General features: G+C 39.4%; 1 protein-coding gene across 2 annotated transcripts in view; it reads left to right on the plus strand.

The window, feature by feature from the left end:
- The first annotated feature begins 2205 nt into the window (after window positions 1–2205).
- RBM25 (RNA binding motif protein 25) overlaps window positions 2206–17608 on the plus strand; it is a 56294-nt gene continuing 40891 nt past the window's right edge. Inside the window, exons 1-5 of one of the 2 annotated variants that reach the window (XM_082733395.1) lie at window positions 2206–2476; window positions 2737–2925; window positions 11141–11261; window positions 14319–14368; window positions 17172–17339. In XM_082733395.1, coding sequence (XP_082589521.1) covers window positions 11156–11261; window positions 14319–14368; window positions 17172–17339 — 324 coding nt within the window. In that variant the 5' untranslated portion in view covers window positions 2206–2476; window positions 2737–2925; window positions 11141–11155. Of the gene's footprint in view, window positions 2477–2732; window positions 2926–11140; window positions 11262–14318; window positions 14369–17171; window positions 17340–17608 lie in introns of those variants that run through there. The other variant, XM_082733394.1, reaches the window with a different exon arrangement.

Here is a 17608-nt window from a genome sequence, read left to right on the forward strand (position 1 = left end):
TACTCAATTACCAGGCTCTGATTAGATTCTAATTTTATCCCTGTGTTCTAAAGGGTCTGGCTAGGGTTAGGAGTTTACACCCAAACTACAAAGATCTAGAGTAGTGGAAGGATCATTCAGGAAATTTGGAGTACCATTACTAAAGGCAGGGGAATGGATGCAGGGTCAATGTAAGCAACAAATGCCTACTAAAAAAAGCTAGCAAACTTAAGACAACTCTTTTTGTTGTTGTTGTTGTTTTATAAAAGTAATACATGAATTTCTATACAATGTTTCTAAAAAGGAAAGGGATACAGAGTAATTTGAAAAGATTTCTGTGTTCATGTTGGTAGTTGTAAAAAATAGGCACAATCTGTTTTTTTCCCTAAAGATTTTATTTATTTATTTGACAGAGAGCAAGAGAGAGAACACAAGCAGGGGGAGTGGCAGAGGCAGAGGGAGAACCAGGCTCCCCACTGAGCAGGGAGTCCAATGTGGGGGCTCAACCCTAGGACCCTGGGATCATGACCTGAACAGAAGGCAGCTGCATAACCAACTGAGCCATCCAGGTGCCCTCATAATGGGTTATTTGAAAAATGTAACTAGCATTTGACTAGCACTTTACTGAACAAAGTACTTTCACATGCATTAGTTAATTCATTTTTTAAATATATCACATCTTTTTTTTTTTAAGATATTTATTTATTTGAGAGAGAGACAGTAAGAGAGAGCATGAGAGGGGAAAGGGTCAGAGGGAGCAGACTTCCCATGCAGCATGGAGCCCGATGTGGGACTCGATCTGGGACTCGATCCCAGGACTCTGGGATCATGACCTGAGCTGAAGGCAGTCACTTAACCAACTGAGCCACCCAGGCACTCAGTTAATTTAATTCTTGCAATAGCTCTTGGGAATAGCTATTATTAGCCCTACTTAATGGTAAGGAAACCTAATAAGAAATACAGGTAGATGTAAATTTTACAAATGATAGTAATGTTAGAGCCTTTCCCATTATTCTCCCACAGCATTTTGTGTTCTGTTGGTACTCACATATAATGATTTCTTTAATTCAACAATTATTTATTGAGCATTTGCTATGTACCAGGCCTTGTCCTAGGCACTACCATACGGCAGTGAACAAGAACGACAATCCCTAAAAATTTACATTCTAGTGGAGTAGGGAAAGACAAACCATAGAATAAGAAAAATACATAAGGGGTGCCTGGGTGGCTCAGCGGTTAAAGCCTCTGCCTTCTGCTCAGGTCATGATCTCAGGGTCCTGAGATCAAGTGCCACATAGGGCTTTTTTGCTCAGCAGGGAGCTTGCTTCTCTTCCTCTCTCTGCCTGCTTCTCTGCCTACTTGTGATCTCTGTCAAATAAATAAATAAAATCTTTTAAAAAATAAAAAAAATACATAGTACAGTAAGTAGTGATAAGTGCTATAGAGTAAAATTCGGTAGGAAAAGCAGATAAGGTGTGTTTGTCATCTGTTCCGCGTTGTTTGCAGCTCTTCCCAAACAACAGTAAAATCTCACTTGCGGGACGCCTGGGTGGCTCAGTTGGTTAAGCAGCTGCCTTCGGCTCAGGTCATGATCCCAGCGTCCTGGGATCGAGTCCCATATCGGGCTCCTTACTCCGCAGGGAGCCTGCTTCTCCCTCTGACTCTGCCTTCCACTCTGTCTGCCTGTGCTCGCTCTCACTCTCTCTCTCACAAATAAATAAATAAATAAATAAAAAATCTTAAAAAAAAAAACTCACTTGCATTTACCTTCATACTCCCAGCACTTAGCTCAGCACCAGGCACTCAGGGAAACAGTATTTTATTTTTATTATTTTTTTTAAAAAAGATTTTATTTATTTGACAGACAGAGATCACAAGTAGGCAGAGAGGCAGGCAAGAGGGTAAGGGAAGCAGGATCCTGGCTGAGCAGAGAGCCCGATGCGGGGCTCGATCTCAGGACTCGGAAATGGTGACCTGAGCCGAAGGCAGAAGCTTCAACCCACTGAGCCACCCAGGCACCCGGAAACAATACATTTATATTGAAAAAGTGATAAGCCTTTCCAGAAGCGAGAGTTGGGAAACAAAGGCCTGGGAAAAGATAATGCCCCTACATGTTCATAAATTGGAAGAACCATTTGTGATTAGTTTATTTCCATTAATCTCGTTTTATTTCCGTTCATCTAGTAAGTGACCTTTTCGGCACCTTTACATTACAGAATGAAAGTTATATGAGACGTTTTTAAGGCCTTTTTAGGTATTTCAAGCATCCTCAGCCACCTCTTCGGCCCTACCAGCGCGCACAAGGGGTGGGCGCGTGCACTGGAAACTACCACGCCCTTTGCCGGTTAGTTCTTGGTATCAAGGGTAGCTGTTTTCCAGGGAAAGGTCAGCACTCGCCGTTTCCGCTGCGGTGTTGGGTAAGGCCCGGTCTGCAGGACGCCGACCCTCAACGAGCCACAGAGGAAGGCTGTAAACCCCGAGACCCACACTACAAAAGGTAAGACATTTCTAACAGCCTTTGCGCCGTGCGCAGCAGAACCTTGACCTCAAGATGGCGTCTCGTAGTCATAAGATTTAATCAGCTCCAATCAAAAATGGCAGGGTGGGTCGTAATTTACAGCTTGAGCCTTTCTAGTCCCCACGAGGCGCTCCTTCTCTATGGTTATGCGCCGCTGCGTGGTGATTCAGAGCCAAAAGAGAGGACTATCTATACGCGTTCTTCTCTATGATCCGCCTCTTCACTCTCCCCGGCCGCAGTGCACGCCGGGCAAGAGGAAGACCTCCAGAAGCTCCCCGCGCAGCGCGGCTGTGTTTGCGGCCTGTGCGAGTAGGCGCTTCGGAACCAGACTCCCGGCGAGCGGCGCGCAGAGACCTCGAACCGGTGGAGCCCGCTGGTAACCTGGAGCCCGGAACACCGCGAAGACCGCACCGTTTCCTCAGCGGCGGGTGAGTTCACGCCTCTGGACGCGTGTGGGAACCGGGAAACCGGGTACCTCGGTTGCGGGAGGAGGGGAAGCCGGGGAGGCTGCGAAAGGGCCGGGGTGGGATTTGGGGGGTAAAGGGGGGGTTGGGGTGGGGGAGGGGACGGGCACGAGGCTTGGGTTTCTTCACTTCTCTAAGGCCTGGAAAACCAGTGGGCCCATCTGGAGCCCGTGGAGGCCGGACCTACTGCCAGAGCTTTCCTCCTTGCATTGTCGCCCACTTTTCCTTTTCCCCTCCACGGTCCGCCCCAGAGTGAATCGCCTTGGCCCATTCGGGGCTCCACGTTTGCCACAAAATGATCCGTCGGCCCCTTCGGAGCCCTTCTCTGAGGCCCCTTTCTAACCCGAGCTTGCGGAGCCCTCCGGTAGATTTTCCGGGCCTAGGACACTCTTGCCCCAGGCTCTGCTTACGAGCCCTCGAGCACCCACCCTTTTTAGCGAGGTGCCGGGTCACCAACGGATTCCTTTCCTCTCCTCTTCCGTCATCCAGAGCCCGCCACCGAGTGGACTCCCTCACTCCCCCAACCCGAATTCCGCTAATGCCCACCGTTTTTAGCAGCCCCCCGGCTCTCTCGAGATTGTCATGAGGATGGTGGTCCTGCCCCCTTCCTCCTCTGGAGGTTGCAGTGAACTTATATTCCCCATTCATTCTAGGCTGTGACCAAGTGCCACATTTAAAGGTGTTCCTTGTTTCTTACTCTTCTTTGGTCTTCAGTACTTTTTAAATACGTTTTTCGAAGTAGATCTCGGAATATGAAGATTATTTTGGAAGTTATGTAATGTGGACTTGTATGGCCATGGAAAAGCCATTTTGGTACTGGGCAGAGTGGAGCCGACCAACAGGAGGGTAGAGATTGGACTAATCTAGTCCCGGACTGCTGTAGTATGAAGTACCCTGAATTAGGTAGTTGGCAGTAGACAATTTTTTTGTTGTTTTGGGGACTCTGATTTTTAGAGGATATCCAAAAACCTTCAGAGGCCTTGAAAGGCATCCAGTTGGTTCCTCATGATTCAAGCAGATAGTATGCAGTTCTAATTAATTTAACTTTTCTTAAAGTCTTGGTTTTCTTCATCTGTAAATTGAGGATTAGAGTAGTATCCGCTTCATCGGTTATTGTGTTTGGGGACTGAGAAAAACATACCCCAAATCCTTAGAGCAATGGCTAAGTAAGAGCAATGGCTAAGTAACATAGTGTTCAGTCCAAGTTAACTGATACTGTTATTTAAGAGCCTAAGCGGGGACTCTTAACATTTCTTCTGCTGTATTCTGAATAAGTTTTTATAAATAAAATCAAAGTTAACCCTTAATGAGAAGTTTCTTCTTGGTATGTTGTTACTGGAGAGAGGCATTGTGATACAGTGAAAACAGCCTTTGGATGGGTAATTTCAGGATAGTGGGGACTTTGGAGTCCCCGCCCACTTACTGTTTTCCATTGGGCAGGGTAGCATCTTCATCTGTAAATGAATAATGTATCTGTGCCAAGTAATTTGGGAGATTCCGTGGGATAACATATGTCGAAGGCTTTTGTAAACAAATAAATTGAAATGTTAGGTAATATTTTCATTAAATAATTGCTCTTTTTGGGGCACCTGGGTGGCTCAGTCAGTTGTGTCCCAACTCCTTTTTTATTTTTTTTAAGATTTATTTATTTATGAGAGAGAGAAACTCTCAAGCAGACTCCTTGGAGAGACTTCTGTTGAGCAGGGAACCCGCCTCGGGGCCGAGTCTCAAGACCTGAGATCAGGACCTGAGCCAAATCAAAAGCCAGATGCTTATCCGACTGAGCCACTCAGGTTCCCTGAGCCATCCAGTTCTTGATCTCAGCTCAGGTCTTGATCACAGGGTTGTGAGTTCAACCTGTTTTCCACCCTTGGTGGAGCCTACTTAAAAAATAAATAAATAAATAAATAAATAAATAAATAATCTCCTCGGGGTTACCAGATTTCCATTTGGGATTCCCAGAGTAGTTTTCCCCTTATTTATTTATTTAGGTATGGTTCCAAACTACTTCTAGGAAGAAAGTGTTTTTATTTTTCCAATGTTAAAAAAGAGGCACTTTATATTAATAATAGTTTGAGTTAAGTGTTTTTATTTTATGGTTTAGTATCTTTTTATTCCACTGTGGTAAGGTTTTTAAATATATATATATATATATTTTTTTTTATATGTTTTACTTATTTTTTTTTTAATTTTTTATTTTTTATAAACATATATTTTTATCCCCAGGGGTATAGGTCTGTGAATCACCAGGTTTACACACTTCACAGCACTCACCCAAGCACATACCCTCCCCAATGTCCAGTCCATAATCTCACCCCCTTCTACCAAACCCCCTCCCCCCAGCAACCCTCAGTTTGTTTTGTGAGATTAAGAGTCACTTTTTTTTTTTTTTTTAAGATTTTATTTATTTGTTTGACAGACAGATCACAAGTAGGCAGAGAGGCAGGCAGAAAGAGAGGAAGGGAAGTAGGTTCCCTGCTGAGCAGAGAGCCGGATGTGGAGCGTGATCCCAGGATCCTGGGATCATGACCTGAGCGGAAGGCAGAGGCTTTAACCCACTGAGCCACCCAGGTGCCCCTTAAATATGTTTTTAAAATAGGATGAGTTCATTCTAACATTGGTAACTATTTCAGACCTATTACAAGTTTAGAATTTTCAGGTAACTTTTTGGATCACAGATTAGCTATATAGTTCTCTCATTTACGTATGGTTTAAAGAAAAATTATATTGACTATTGTGTAGCTTTGGAAGCAAAAGTAGTCATTGAGTCATTCAGTATCTTACAAAAACATTCTGTGTATTTTAATTTTGATAGTCTTTTCTGACAACTACCACTGCCATTCCTAAAAGTTTCGATTGAGTCCCCCTTAACGTTTTTGAATAGCTTTTTTCTGACCCTTTTTTTGAGTTTTAAAACTCCAGAAAAGAACAGTATTTTCACCACCAGAATTGTTGATACTACTTTTTAAAACCTAGTATGATTTCAGACTTCAAAAAAGTTTCAAGAACAGTGGAAAGAATTCTCAAATACCTTTTACCCAGATTCCCCAAATGATAACATTTCACAGATTTGCTTTATCCTCTCCTTTTTCTTCATAGTTTTCTTCTGAAGTGTTTTACCAGTAAGCTGCAGATGAGGTGTCCCTTAGTCCTTAAACACTTCAGGTATATTTCCTAGAATAAAGACATTTTCATTTTTAACAACAGTAGAGTGAACAAAATTAGGAAATTAATACTGATTCAATATTGTCTGATCTACAAGTCTTAATTGGATTTAGCCTGAAATTGCCCTGAGTTGGTATTGCTTTTCTTTTCTTTTTTTTAAATGATTTTATTTATTTGTTTGACAGAGATCACACGTAGGCTGGAGAGGCAGGCAGAGAGGTGGGGTGGGGAAGCAGGCTCCCTGCTGAGCAGGGAGCTGATGCCAGGACCCTGAGATGTGGAGCGTGATCCCAGGATCCTGGGATCATGACCTGAGCTGAAGGCAGAGGCTTAATCCACTGAGCCACCCAGGTGCCCCCCCCCCTTTTTAAAGCAACTTTATTAAGGTGTAGTTAATACACAAAATACATTCTTTGTAACATGTAATTTGATGTTTTTTTTGGTAAATGTTTTGAGTTGTGCATCTGTTACACCAAAAAGGATTCCTCTCTTCCTTGTTGCACGCCACTCCTTGTTCCCACCTCAGCTCCAGTCTATCACTAATTTTTCTATGTAGGTAGTATTGCTTTTTAATCATTGAAATTGGTAAAACAGCTAAGTGCAAATCTCAGAAAAAGATCAGTTCCCTTTTTGGAGACTTGAGTATTTTCATATCTCTGAAAAGTTTTCCTGCAGAAGAAATTTTTTGTTGATCAAGCATTTTCCATTCTTGAGACATGGAACACTTTTTCTTAGGAAAACTTCCTGAAGACTTGACTTCTGTAGAAATTCAGTTTGAGAAATGATGTTTTGAAGGGTTTGTTTTGCTTAGGCTGGGGCAGGTATGTGAGGCCATTGTACCCTGCAGGCTGTAAACAAGTGTACAATGCATCCTATAGTCATGATCATTTATATTCAGTGTAGAGCCACTGAGCTGGCTGTGTAACTATATAATATCCTAAATTTGCTCTTTCAGAGCTAATAAAACCAATACATAGAACCTGACATAAAATTGGACATAGATACTTGTTGAGTGAGTGAATGAGTTGCATACTCATTTACTAAGGAGAATCTGTTGGTTCATTTACCTCTTACCATTTGAAATTTGGCACAGTGTTGTGATGGGGTTAGCCACTGTATCTATTCCTGGTGAAATAATTTGTTTTCTGTTGGGATAAATTTGCAATGGAGGAATGGTTGTAAGCAGTAAGCAGTGTAGGAAAAAAAGAGTGATTTTAAAAGTGTAAAGAAGAAAAAAAAAAGAAATGCAGAATGCATGCATATTTTGAGTGATAAAGATAAATCTTATTTGCAAGGTTTTTTTAAGTTTTTTTAGATGGAGGAGACTAGATTTATTGAGATAAAATTTGCATGCAATATAATGAACCCATTTTAACCATTGTAATTTCAGTTAATTTTGACAAATGCATAATAAACCTGTATGACCACTGCCACGCTAGAGATAAGGAGCACTTGCATCATAGGTGCTTGTTTTTGTTACTTTGGGCCAAGAGGTTTCATGCCTACTGGGTAAAAATGCTTTGAGCGTTCTAAAAGTGAAATCAACTCCAAAGTGAAAAAATACAAGTGTTTTTAAAGTTATTTAAGTCATTTCAGTGCTAATAGAATAACCTTTGCATTTCTTTTCTTAAACCTCACACATGACCCCTCCGCAGCAGTTGGCTACCTTCAAAGTACTGCATCCAGGATCTAACACTTTAGCCACTTCCACCTATTTCAGGCCACCCTCTCTGGACTGTGTTACTGGCAGTGGTCTCCTGCTTCTACCCTTGTTTTCCAGTTTGAACACAGCGGCCAGTGACACTGTTAAACTGAATCAGGTCAGAAGTCTTTCAGATGTTTTCCATCTCATTCATAGTAAAAATCAAAACCTTTACAGTGGCCTACAAAGTACTATAGTCTCTGAATCCCCTCCCCCAAGTAATCCTTGGTTGGCATTTATCTTTGACGATCCTCAGAAGTACTCTGTTCCAGCTCTTGGCCTTGCTTTCCTCCCATAAACACTCCATGCCCACCTCAGGCTCTTTGTATTTGCTGTTCACTTTGCTTCTGCCTAGGCCCCTTTGAGTCTTTTTTGTTCAATTTGCCTACCGTCTTGGTGAGGCCTGACCACCATATTTTAGTAGTTCCTAGTCTTTTCCCTACCTTATTCTGCAAAGTACTTACCAACTTTGAATCTCTGTATAATTTGTAGTGAGAGTATTACCGTTTATCAATCGTAGATAAAAACTGATAAACTTTGCTTTTGGTTATAAAAGTTTATTCTCATTTTCACATGTGAAAACAGAAGTTCATTTTGTAAAAAGTATTGATACTCTTTTAGGATGCTTAAAATGAACATTAATATTTATCAGTGATCACCAGAATTGTAGTTTTCTGGCTACCGGAGGGACCATTATCTTACTAAGAATACCTTCACTTTTTGAAGCTCGCCTGTGAATAAGCAAGTTGTGAACGGTGCTAAATGAAAGGGCCATAGAACACAAAAATTAGAAGTGAGTGGAATGGATACATTGGCATAAACTAAGACATAATCTGGTTAATTTGTACAGAATGAATTATACATTTAAAAGTCAGGAAATAGAATTTAAACACCAAGAGTATAGGTCTTAAAAAATAATACTTACAGGTAATATTTGACAATAAATGATTCTGGAGATGAATTCATGCTCCAATCTTTGTAAACATTTTGAGGCTAGGCACTGGGTCATTGCTAGCATAGTATTGGCACATGGGAGCTTCTTAATAAATCGGTTTACTGATTCATTCATTGATTTATTTATTCAACAGGTATTAATATCAACTGCCCTCCTAAGAAAGTGCTGAGATAGAGTATTATAATGATAATAGAAGAGTTTCTGTAAGTAGGACAGTAGCCCTCTGTTAAAAGGAGATACACTCCTGCCCCTTTTATATAGAATATTTGTTTTTGTTTTTGGGCAAAAAGTTTTATAAAAAGATTATTTAAAAATTCAACACTTCTACAGTCATTAATTATTTGCATTTTTCCTTTTTAATTTATGCTGATACTTAATATTTTAAAGTATTTGCAATAGCTTATTTTCTAAGTGTATGAAATCCTAGGAATTTATTTTATTTGTAAAGCTTTCTTTGTATTTTAAATGTACTATGTTTTCTGAAATTGAAGTTTAGATTTTACAGAATATTGTATTATCCTAACTAATTAAGTCAAAAGAACACTGAGGAAGAACAGCTCTGAGTCTGAAGGACATGCTTTTCTAAGACCATTTTAAAGAAAGGTCTAATAAACAGGTAAAAAGATACTCAATCTCTGTAGTGATTAAGGAAATGTTCATCGAAGTGAGCATTTTTTTTTTTTTTTAACATGTTAGGTTGTTATAATTTAAACACTGATTGATTCTGGCAATGCTGAGGATCTGAGCAAAGGGCATTCCCATACATTGGTGGTGGGGATACAGATTTGTACACTAGCTTTGGAGGACGACTTGGAGGTAAAGTGTAGATACATGTAGTACTAATCTGTACAATAGAATTTCTTGCACAGTGCATAGATTTATATGTCCAAGAATGTTTATCATTATAAGAGGCAAAATGTTGAATCAACCATCCATATTGAATAAATAATTATTGTATGCCTGTATTATAGTAATTTACTGCATTATAAAGATTGGAATAGAAGTTAATGAACTGATACGAAGAGATGTTAATGATAATTGAGGGAGAAATGCACCTAACAATATAGTATGATTATATTGTTTGCAGAAAAACACAAATAATTATATATTAGTTTGTGTATAGAAAGGTATTTAGAAGAATACAACGATATATACCAAACTGTTGGGATTAGGGGGCGAGGAAGTGGAAGACATGCACTTTTTATCTTCTCTCTTCTGAAGGGTGAGTAAATCAATGTATGAAACACAAAAAATAGTAGAGACAGATGTTCTTTAAAAGCTTCAAACAACTCTAGACTCCTTCAGTTACAAAGAGTATGGGGGGAGTTTTTCCTAGTGTCTGACAGATATATCTCCTGTTGATCAAATCACTGCTATTTAGTGCCATCACTGGTATGAGATCACTTATTTTGGCTCCTTTTTAAAGTTGGTGCATGGAATCTTCCCAGGACATCCTAATGTAGTTTTTTTTTTACTTTTTCTAATAGTTTTGGACACTCAAGTATGTTGATGAAACTATAAAATTTGGTGGTAAGGGAGTCTTAAAATATTTGTTTAAAGGACAAAATTAAATTTATTTTGAGTAGTAATATCACAACCAAATGAAACAGTTCACTGTATTCGTGTATTAAAAAAAATTAGCTTCTAAAAAAGAAAGTTAGCTTCTGATTCTTGAATTCCATTCATTCATTGAATATCATTCAAGAATGGTTAAGAGGTTTGCTTTTAAGTTTACCACAAACTAGGACATTTTTCTTACTGTCACAATTTGTATGTTCTCTCTATATCTGAGTGGTTAGTACAGATTAGTATGTGACCTTCTTTCAGGAGGTTTCTTCTCTCTCAGGTTTATAGTTCACTGAGACATTCATTTGTCCTTGAGGAACTGGCCAACACTGAATCAACAGATACTGTGTAACTTTGTACATTTAATTTTCAAGGTGCTGATGTATGTAAAAAAAATGAATGCCTCAGAGCATTTAAAGCAAAAAACTGTTAGATAATTTTCCTGGATTCTGAGTTTGGTTTAAAAAAAAAAAATCATTGATGTTTGGTATTTAGTTTTTGGATATTAACTGAACCTCAAAATTTTTTTCTTCCTTTATATGTATTCCCATATGATTGTAGGAGTCTATCCTGAATTTAGATCGTGTACATTTTGGGAACTTATTTTAGAAAAGATCTAAGTTTTAAAAAATTCTCAATGGACAGACAGAGAAAAGAGGGTCTTTGCCAACTCCTCTGGGTAAGAAAACTTTAGAATTTTGCAGATACTCTAAAAATGAAGGCCAACAAACCAGGCATATCAAATTGCAAAGTTTTCAAATAAAATGATTTGTCATGATTTTTTTCTTTAGACCGCTGCAGTAAGAATGTCTTTCCCCCCTCATTTGAATCGCCCTCCTATGGGAATCCCAGCGCTTCCACCAGGGATCCCACCCCCACAGTTTCCTGGTTTTCCTCCACCTGTACCTCCAGGTAAGTTTGTGGATACTGTTATTTTTAACTGTACTTTTGTCATTATACTGGTAACTTTAGGAAAATGGTATGTACGTGACTGTGTTTTAGAGTAAAGATGTTGGCACACTTCTGTAAATGTGATACCTTATTTTCCTGTGACAGTACTTTTCATATCTGGCTGAGTATCAAATTCATCTGTGAAGATTTTTCAAAAAGACCTTTATTTAAAAAGGAAATGCGTATTCCAATAAATACATACTAATTTGTATGATTCAGTAGTTAAAAAGGTATACAGTGAAAGATTTTGCTCATATTTCCACATAACCATTGTTACTATTCCCTTACAAAGGAGGGAAACAAAACAGGTTGGTTTCTTTATCCTTTCAGATAGTTTTTAATGTACATTACAAGCTGCTGTAAGTATGTGTGTGTGTGTTTTTTGTCTCCCTCATAAAGAAAGATGGAGAGCATGCACGAATGTGCGCAGGTGAGCCGGGAGGGAGGGGCAGAGGGAGAGAGAATCCTAAGTAGGTTCCACACCCAGTGCAGAATCTCACACAGCACTTGATTATATGACCCTCAGATCACAACCTGAGCTGAAATTAAGAGTTGGATGCTTAACTTACTGAGCCACCCAGGCTGCCCCTAAGTACACTTTCATCCACTGTTTTACTTTTTTTCTTTCCAAGATTTTATTTATTTAGGGGCGCCTGGGTGGCTCAGTAGGTTAAAACCTCTACCTTCGGCTCAGGTCATGATCCCAGGGTCCTGGGATCGAGCCCCACATCTGCCTATCTGCTCAGCGGGGAGCCTGCTTCCCTTCCTCTCTCTCTGCCTGCCTCTCTGCCTACTTGTGATCTCTGTCAAATAAATAAAGAAGAAAATATTTAAAAAAAAAAAAAGTTTATTTATTTGACGATACAGTGAGAAAGGGGGAGTGGGGAGGGAGAAGCAGACGTCCGGCAGAGTAGGAGCCCAATGTGAGGCTCAAGTCCGGGACTCTGGGATCATGACCTGAGCTGAAGGCAGATGCTTAAGGACTGTGCTACCCAGGAACCCCCAATTTTCTTTTAATGCATGTGTAGCAGCATATATCTATGTGTATATATCTATCCATTTATTTATCTATCTATACACACACATACACACGCACACTATTTGCTTCTTGCTTTTTTTTTTTTTTTTTTTTTAAGATTTTATTTAATTTATGTGGGAGAGAGATCATGAGCAGTGGGGAGGGGTAGAGAGAGAAGCAGACTTCCCACTGAGCAGGGAGCTCGATATGGGGCTCAATCCCAGGACCCTGGGATCATGACCAGAGCTGAAGCTAGACACTTAACTGACTGAGCCACCCAGGTGCCCTGCCTCTTGCTTTTTTATGCTTGACAATACATCTTGGGGAGTTTTCCAAATTACCATATAAAAAATTCCTCTCTCCCGAACTCTCAGGAAAAAAAATTTAGGTTCCACTCCCATTCACAGATTCAGATCCTCAGATATTGGAGCCCAGGAATTTTTTTTTTTTTTAAGATTTTATTTAATTTAGGTGGGAGAGAGATCATGAGCGGTGGGGAGGGGTAGAGAGAGAAGCAGACTCCCTGCTGAGCAAGGAGCCTGATGAGGGACTCCATCCCAGTCTTAGCTGGAGAATTCTCTTAAATTGATGTTAAATTTGAACTGAAGAGAAATTTCAGAACTTCTTGAGATATACTTTTAAGAAAGCATTTTAAATTTTATATTAGAAAAGTAGACAAATCTTTCACTGATTTTTGCCCTCATTGCTTTCTTCTTAGTGCTCAGATGGCAAGATGATTTCGTTAGTTATATACACAAGAACACTCAATACAGTGGACCCTGGTTGGTAAACAGTGTAGGTGAAAACAAAAATGTAGATATTACTAACCCATTGACCCCTCTATTTTTTTTAATTTTAAATATTTATTTCTTTGTCAGAGAGAGAGCAGAAGCAGGTAGAGTGGCAGGCAGAGGCAGAGAGAAGCAGGCTCCTCGATGAGCAAGGATCCCGATGTGGGGCTGGATTCCAGGACCACGACCTGAGCTGAAGGCAGCCATTTACCGATTGAGCCACCCAGGTGTCCCCCATTGACACCTCTTAAAACCCTCAGTACATCCAACAGATGATTGTCTTACAGATTTTCTTTGACACTGAGATTACTGGTCATATTTTTTGCATTTAAAAAATTTTTTTTTGAATTAAAGAAATTTTTTTTTTAATTTTTTTTTTTTTAAGATTTTATTTATTTATCGGGGTGTGGGGAGAGCGAGCACAGGCAGACAGAATGGCAGGCAGAGGCAGAGGGAGAAGCAGGCTCCCCGCCAACGACGTGGGACTTGATCGCAGGACGCTAGGATCATGATGCGAGCCGAAGGCAGCTGCTTAACCAACTGAGCCACCCAGGCGTCCCAAATTTTAAAAATTTTTTAAAAAGATTTTATTTATTTGAGAGCGAGAGCATGAGAGGGAAGAGTGTCAGAGGGAGAAGCAGATCCCATGCTGAGCAGGGACCCTGATGAGGGACTTGATCCCAGGAGTCCAGGATCATAACTTGAGCTGAAGGCAGTTGCTTAACCAGCTGAGTCACCCAGGCACCCTGATTTTTGTTTTTATTAAAGAAACAGCAATAACAAGATTCTTTTAAGGTTTCTAGATTAATTTCTCATTGGATACTTTTTTTTTAACTTTTAAAGGATTCATTAATACAGTGTTTACTCATTAGTGAATCTGTATTTGCATAAATTACTGGTTTTCAGGATGTACTGAATCAGATGAACAGGAATCAGTATCTGTCCAGATTTTTAAACTCCTGAGACAGAAGTATGCTGTAGTGGTAGTCTTCTTGCTTTTAGAATAGTTTTTTGTTGTGTAAGTTTACATAGACCAGCCTGTACCACATTGCTTTTGAAAATAAGGCATTCATCAATAATCTAATTTTCATTAGTCATATGTTTCTACTTAAATTAACTGTGAGTGAGGATACCTATTTATGTGCCATGTAATATAGAATATAGTCATATTTACTTATATTCATAAGATTTAATGTGCTTTTTTCTTAGGGACCCCAATGATTCCTGTACCAATGAGCATTATGGCTCCTGCTCCAACTGTAAGTATAATTTTAAGGAAGAAGGAGATACCGTAGTGTTACTACATTCATTTATTTATTTATTTATTTATTTAAAGATTTTATTTATTTATTTATTTGACAGAGACACAGCAAGAGAGGGAACAGAAGCAGGGGGAGTGGGAGAGGGAGGAGCGGGCTTCCCGCCAAGCAAGGAGCCTGATGTGGGGTCCAGTCCCAGGACCCTGGGATCATGACCTGAGCTGAAGGCAGATGCTTAAGGCTTAAGCCACCCATGTGCTGCATGTTTAGTGCATTTAAAGCTTAAAAAAAACAAAACAAAACAAAAAAAACCTAATACATTATTTTTAGTATTTAGAAGAATAATAAGGAGAGCATGTATATCATACTACTTGAGTATCATTTTCACTCAGCTATGCATATTATGCAATTGCCTTTAAAATAGGGTCCTTAAAAAAAATAAAATAAGGTCCCTAAACAGTTTATGATTTACCTTAGATTCTCTAGACTCTTCTTATACTTGTTATATTAGATTTAGTTCATTGGGTCTTTTATCATTCCCTATTCTTGTCTTGGTCCTGGGAGATAGAATGATCAAGGCACGTTTAATCTCATAAATAAAAAAAAGAAAAAACTAGAAATGATCCTTATAGAAACTTAAATTTTGAAGTGAAATTTGTGTTGAATGTATTCCATTCTTTTCTCTCGTCTACCTAAATTTTTAGCCCCTTCCAAACTATTTTTTTTCTGTCCTCTGGTATGATATCTTTAAGCTTTGTAAAGTTTTCTTGAAGTCTTTACTCTGCTGAAGTGTTTTATTATTCAGTCTTTTTTGTTTTTTTTTTTTTAAGATTTTAATGGGGGGGGGAAAGCAGGAGAGGGAGAAATAGGCTCTGTGATGAGCAAGGAGCCCGATGTGCAGCTTCCTAATTGAGCCACCCAGGTGTCCCTATTATTCAGTCTTCTTAAGTCTTAATTCTTTACATTCATCAAAGCTTTTGTATACTTTAAGCTGTAACACATGAATGAATAATAACCCTCTTGACTATTGTTTAACCAGGATTTTTCTTTGAGTTAAGTGGTAGAGTATCAAACTTCTGGAATTCCACCATGGGGGGGTGGCGTGGATTTCATTACTTTAATTGTTTTTCTATCAGTGGGTTTTGAAAAGGGAGGAAAGGGAGTGTTACTTTTAAAAAGGAGATGGTAACACTGGTAAACAGGAATCTGCTATGAGGCAGACCACTGAGTAGATATGGTTCTGCAGACCAAGGGGGAGTCCACTTTTTCTTGCATTGGATACCCACTGTTTGGCCATTTTGGGAAACCTCTACATGGCAGGTACTCTTACTCTCTTGCATTTCAGTATAGGAAAAGGTGGAACTTGGGGTTTGGAAGAGCTCCCTCAGTTAACCGTTATTTATTCAGTGCCTACTGTTCATGTTTTGCTAAATTCAGTTCCAGATACAAAAATGAGTAGGATTGGGGCGCCTGGGTGGCTCAGTGGGTTAAGCCTCTGCCTTCTGCTCAAGTCATGATCTCAAGGGTCCTGAGATCGAGCCCCGCATCAGGCTCTCTGCTCGGCAGGGAGCCTGCTTCTCCCTCTCTTTCTGCCTACTTGTGATCTCTGTCTGTCAAATACATAAATAAAATATAAAAAAAAAAATGAGTAGGATTATTCCTTCCTCTGGGAAGTTGAAAGTTATAAAGGGAAAATAAAAATGTAATTAACGGATAAAAATAAATTTTAAGTGTTGGAGAGTACTATGAGTATTCAGATGCTCTGTCAGAGGATTAGCGGGGATAATTAAAATTTGTGCTTACTTAAAAAAATTTGGGGAGGCTTATTTATTTTAGAGCAAGCACAAGTGGGGGAGGGGCAGAAGGAGATGGGGGCGGGGAGAAGTAGACTGACTGCTCATCGCGGAGCCTGATGTGGGCTGTATCCCAGGACCCTGAAGTCACGACCTGAGCTGAAATCAAAGTCAGACACCTATGGGGCGCCTGGGTGGCTCAGTGGGTTAAGCCTCTGCCTTCGGCTCAGGTCATGATCCCAGATTCCTGGGATCGAGCCCCTCATTGGGCTCTCTGCTCAGCAGGGAGCCTGCTTCCTCCTCTCTCTCTGCCTGCCTCTCTGCCTACTTGTGATCTCTGTCTGTCAAATAAATAAATAAGGAAAAAAAAAAAAAGACACTTAACTGACTGAGCCAGCCAGGTACCCTGGAAATTTGCTTTTATATTAGTACAGAGTAAAGTTGTGAAGAAGCTCCTGGATATATTTGATCATTTTAAATGATTTATGATGCCTTAGCCATTTTAGAATTAGGTCTTAAATATTAAAACATTTCTGTCCAAGTTATTTTTATTTTCTTTTCAAAGATGTTTTCAAAAGGTAATTTGGGGTGCCTGGAGCTCAGTTGGTTAAACATCTGACTTGATTTTGACTCAGATCATGATCTCAGTGTTGTTGGATCTCATGGGTCGCTAGCTCCACATTGGGGCTCCAGAGGGAGTCTGTTTGAGATTCTCTCTCCCTCTCTGTCTGTCACTCCCCCTCTTGTGTGTGTGTGCTCTCAAATCTTGTTGCAAAAAAAAAAAAGAAAGAAAGAAAAAGAAAAAAAGGTAATCTAATAGTGAAACTTGTCATGAATAAATTTGCATTAATGAAAAATGATAGAAGCTTTAGATTAAATATGTAGAACTTTTAATAATGTGCTATGTATTTTTAGTACTTTAAAATCGTTTTTAGACTAAAAACATGTTACTTTAAACATGATAGGAAATTTAATGCCAGTTCCAATTTTATTGCTTTTTTTCATTCTAGGTTTTAGTACCCACTGTGTCCATGGTCGGAAAGCATTTGGGAGCAAGAAAGGATCACCCAGGCTTAAAGGCTAAAGAAAATGATGAAAATTGTGGTCCCACTACTACAGTTTTTGTTGGCAACATTTCTGAGAAAGCCTCAGACATGCTTATAAGACAGCTCCTTGCTGTAAGTTAAACGGTTTCTCACTTTTAAATTTTATTGTTACAGATTTCAAATTTATGAAAAAGCAGGAAGAGGATTCTGATAATTATTTTGAAAAAATTCAGTTCTGCAAAAAAGTTGAATGAATAATAAAATGAATATATATATATTTTTTAAGATTTATTTATTTATTTGACAGAGAGAGAGATCACAAATAGGCAGGCAGATGAGAGGGGGGAAGCGGGCTTGCTGCTGAGCAGAGAGCCCGATGTGGGGCTTGATCCCAGAACCCT

Source organism: Mustela nivalis (assembly GCF_964662115.1).
Source record: "Mustela nivalis genome assembly, chromosome: 6".
In the NCBI taxonomy this organism is placed as follows: Eukaryota; Metazoa; Chordata; class Mammalia; order Carnivora; family Mustelidae; genus Mustela; species Mustela nivalis.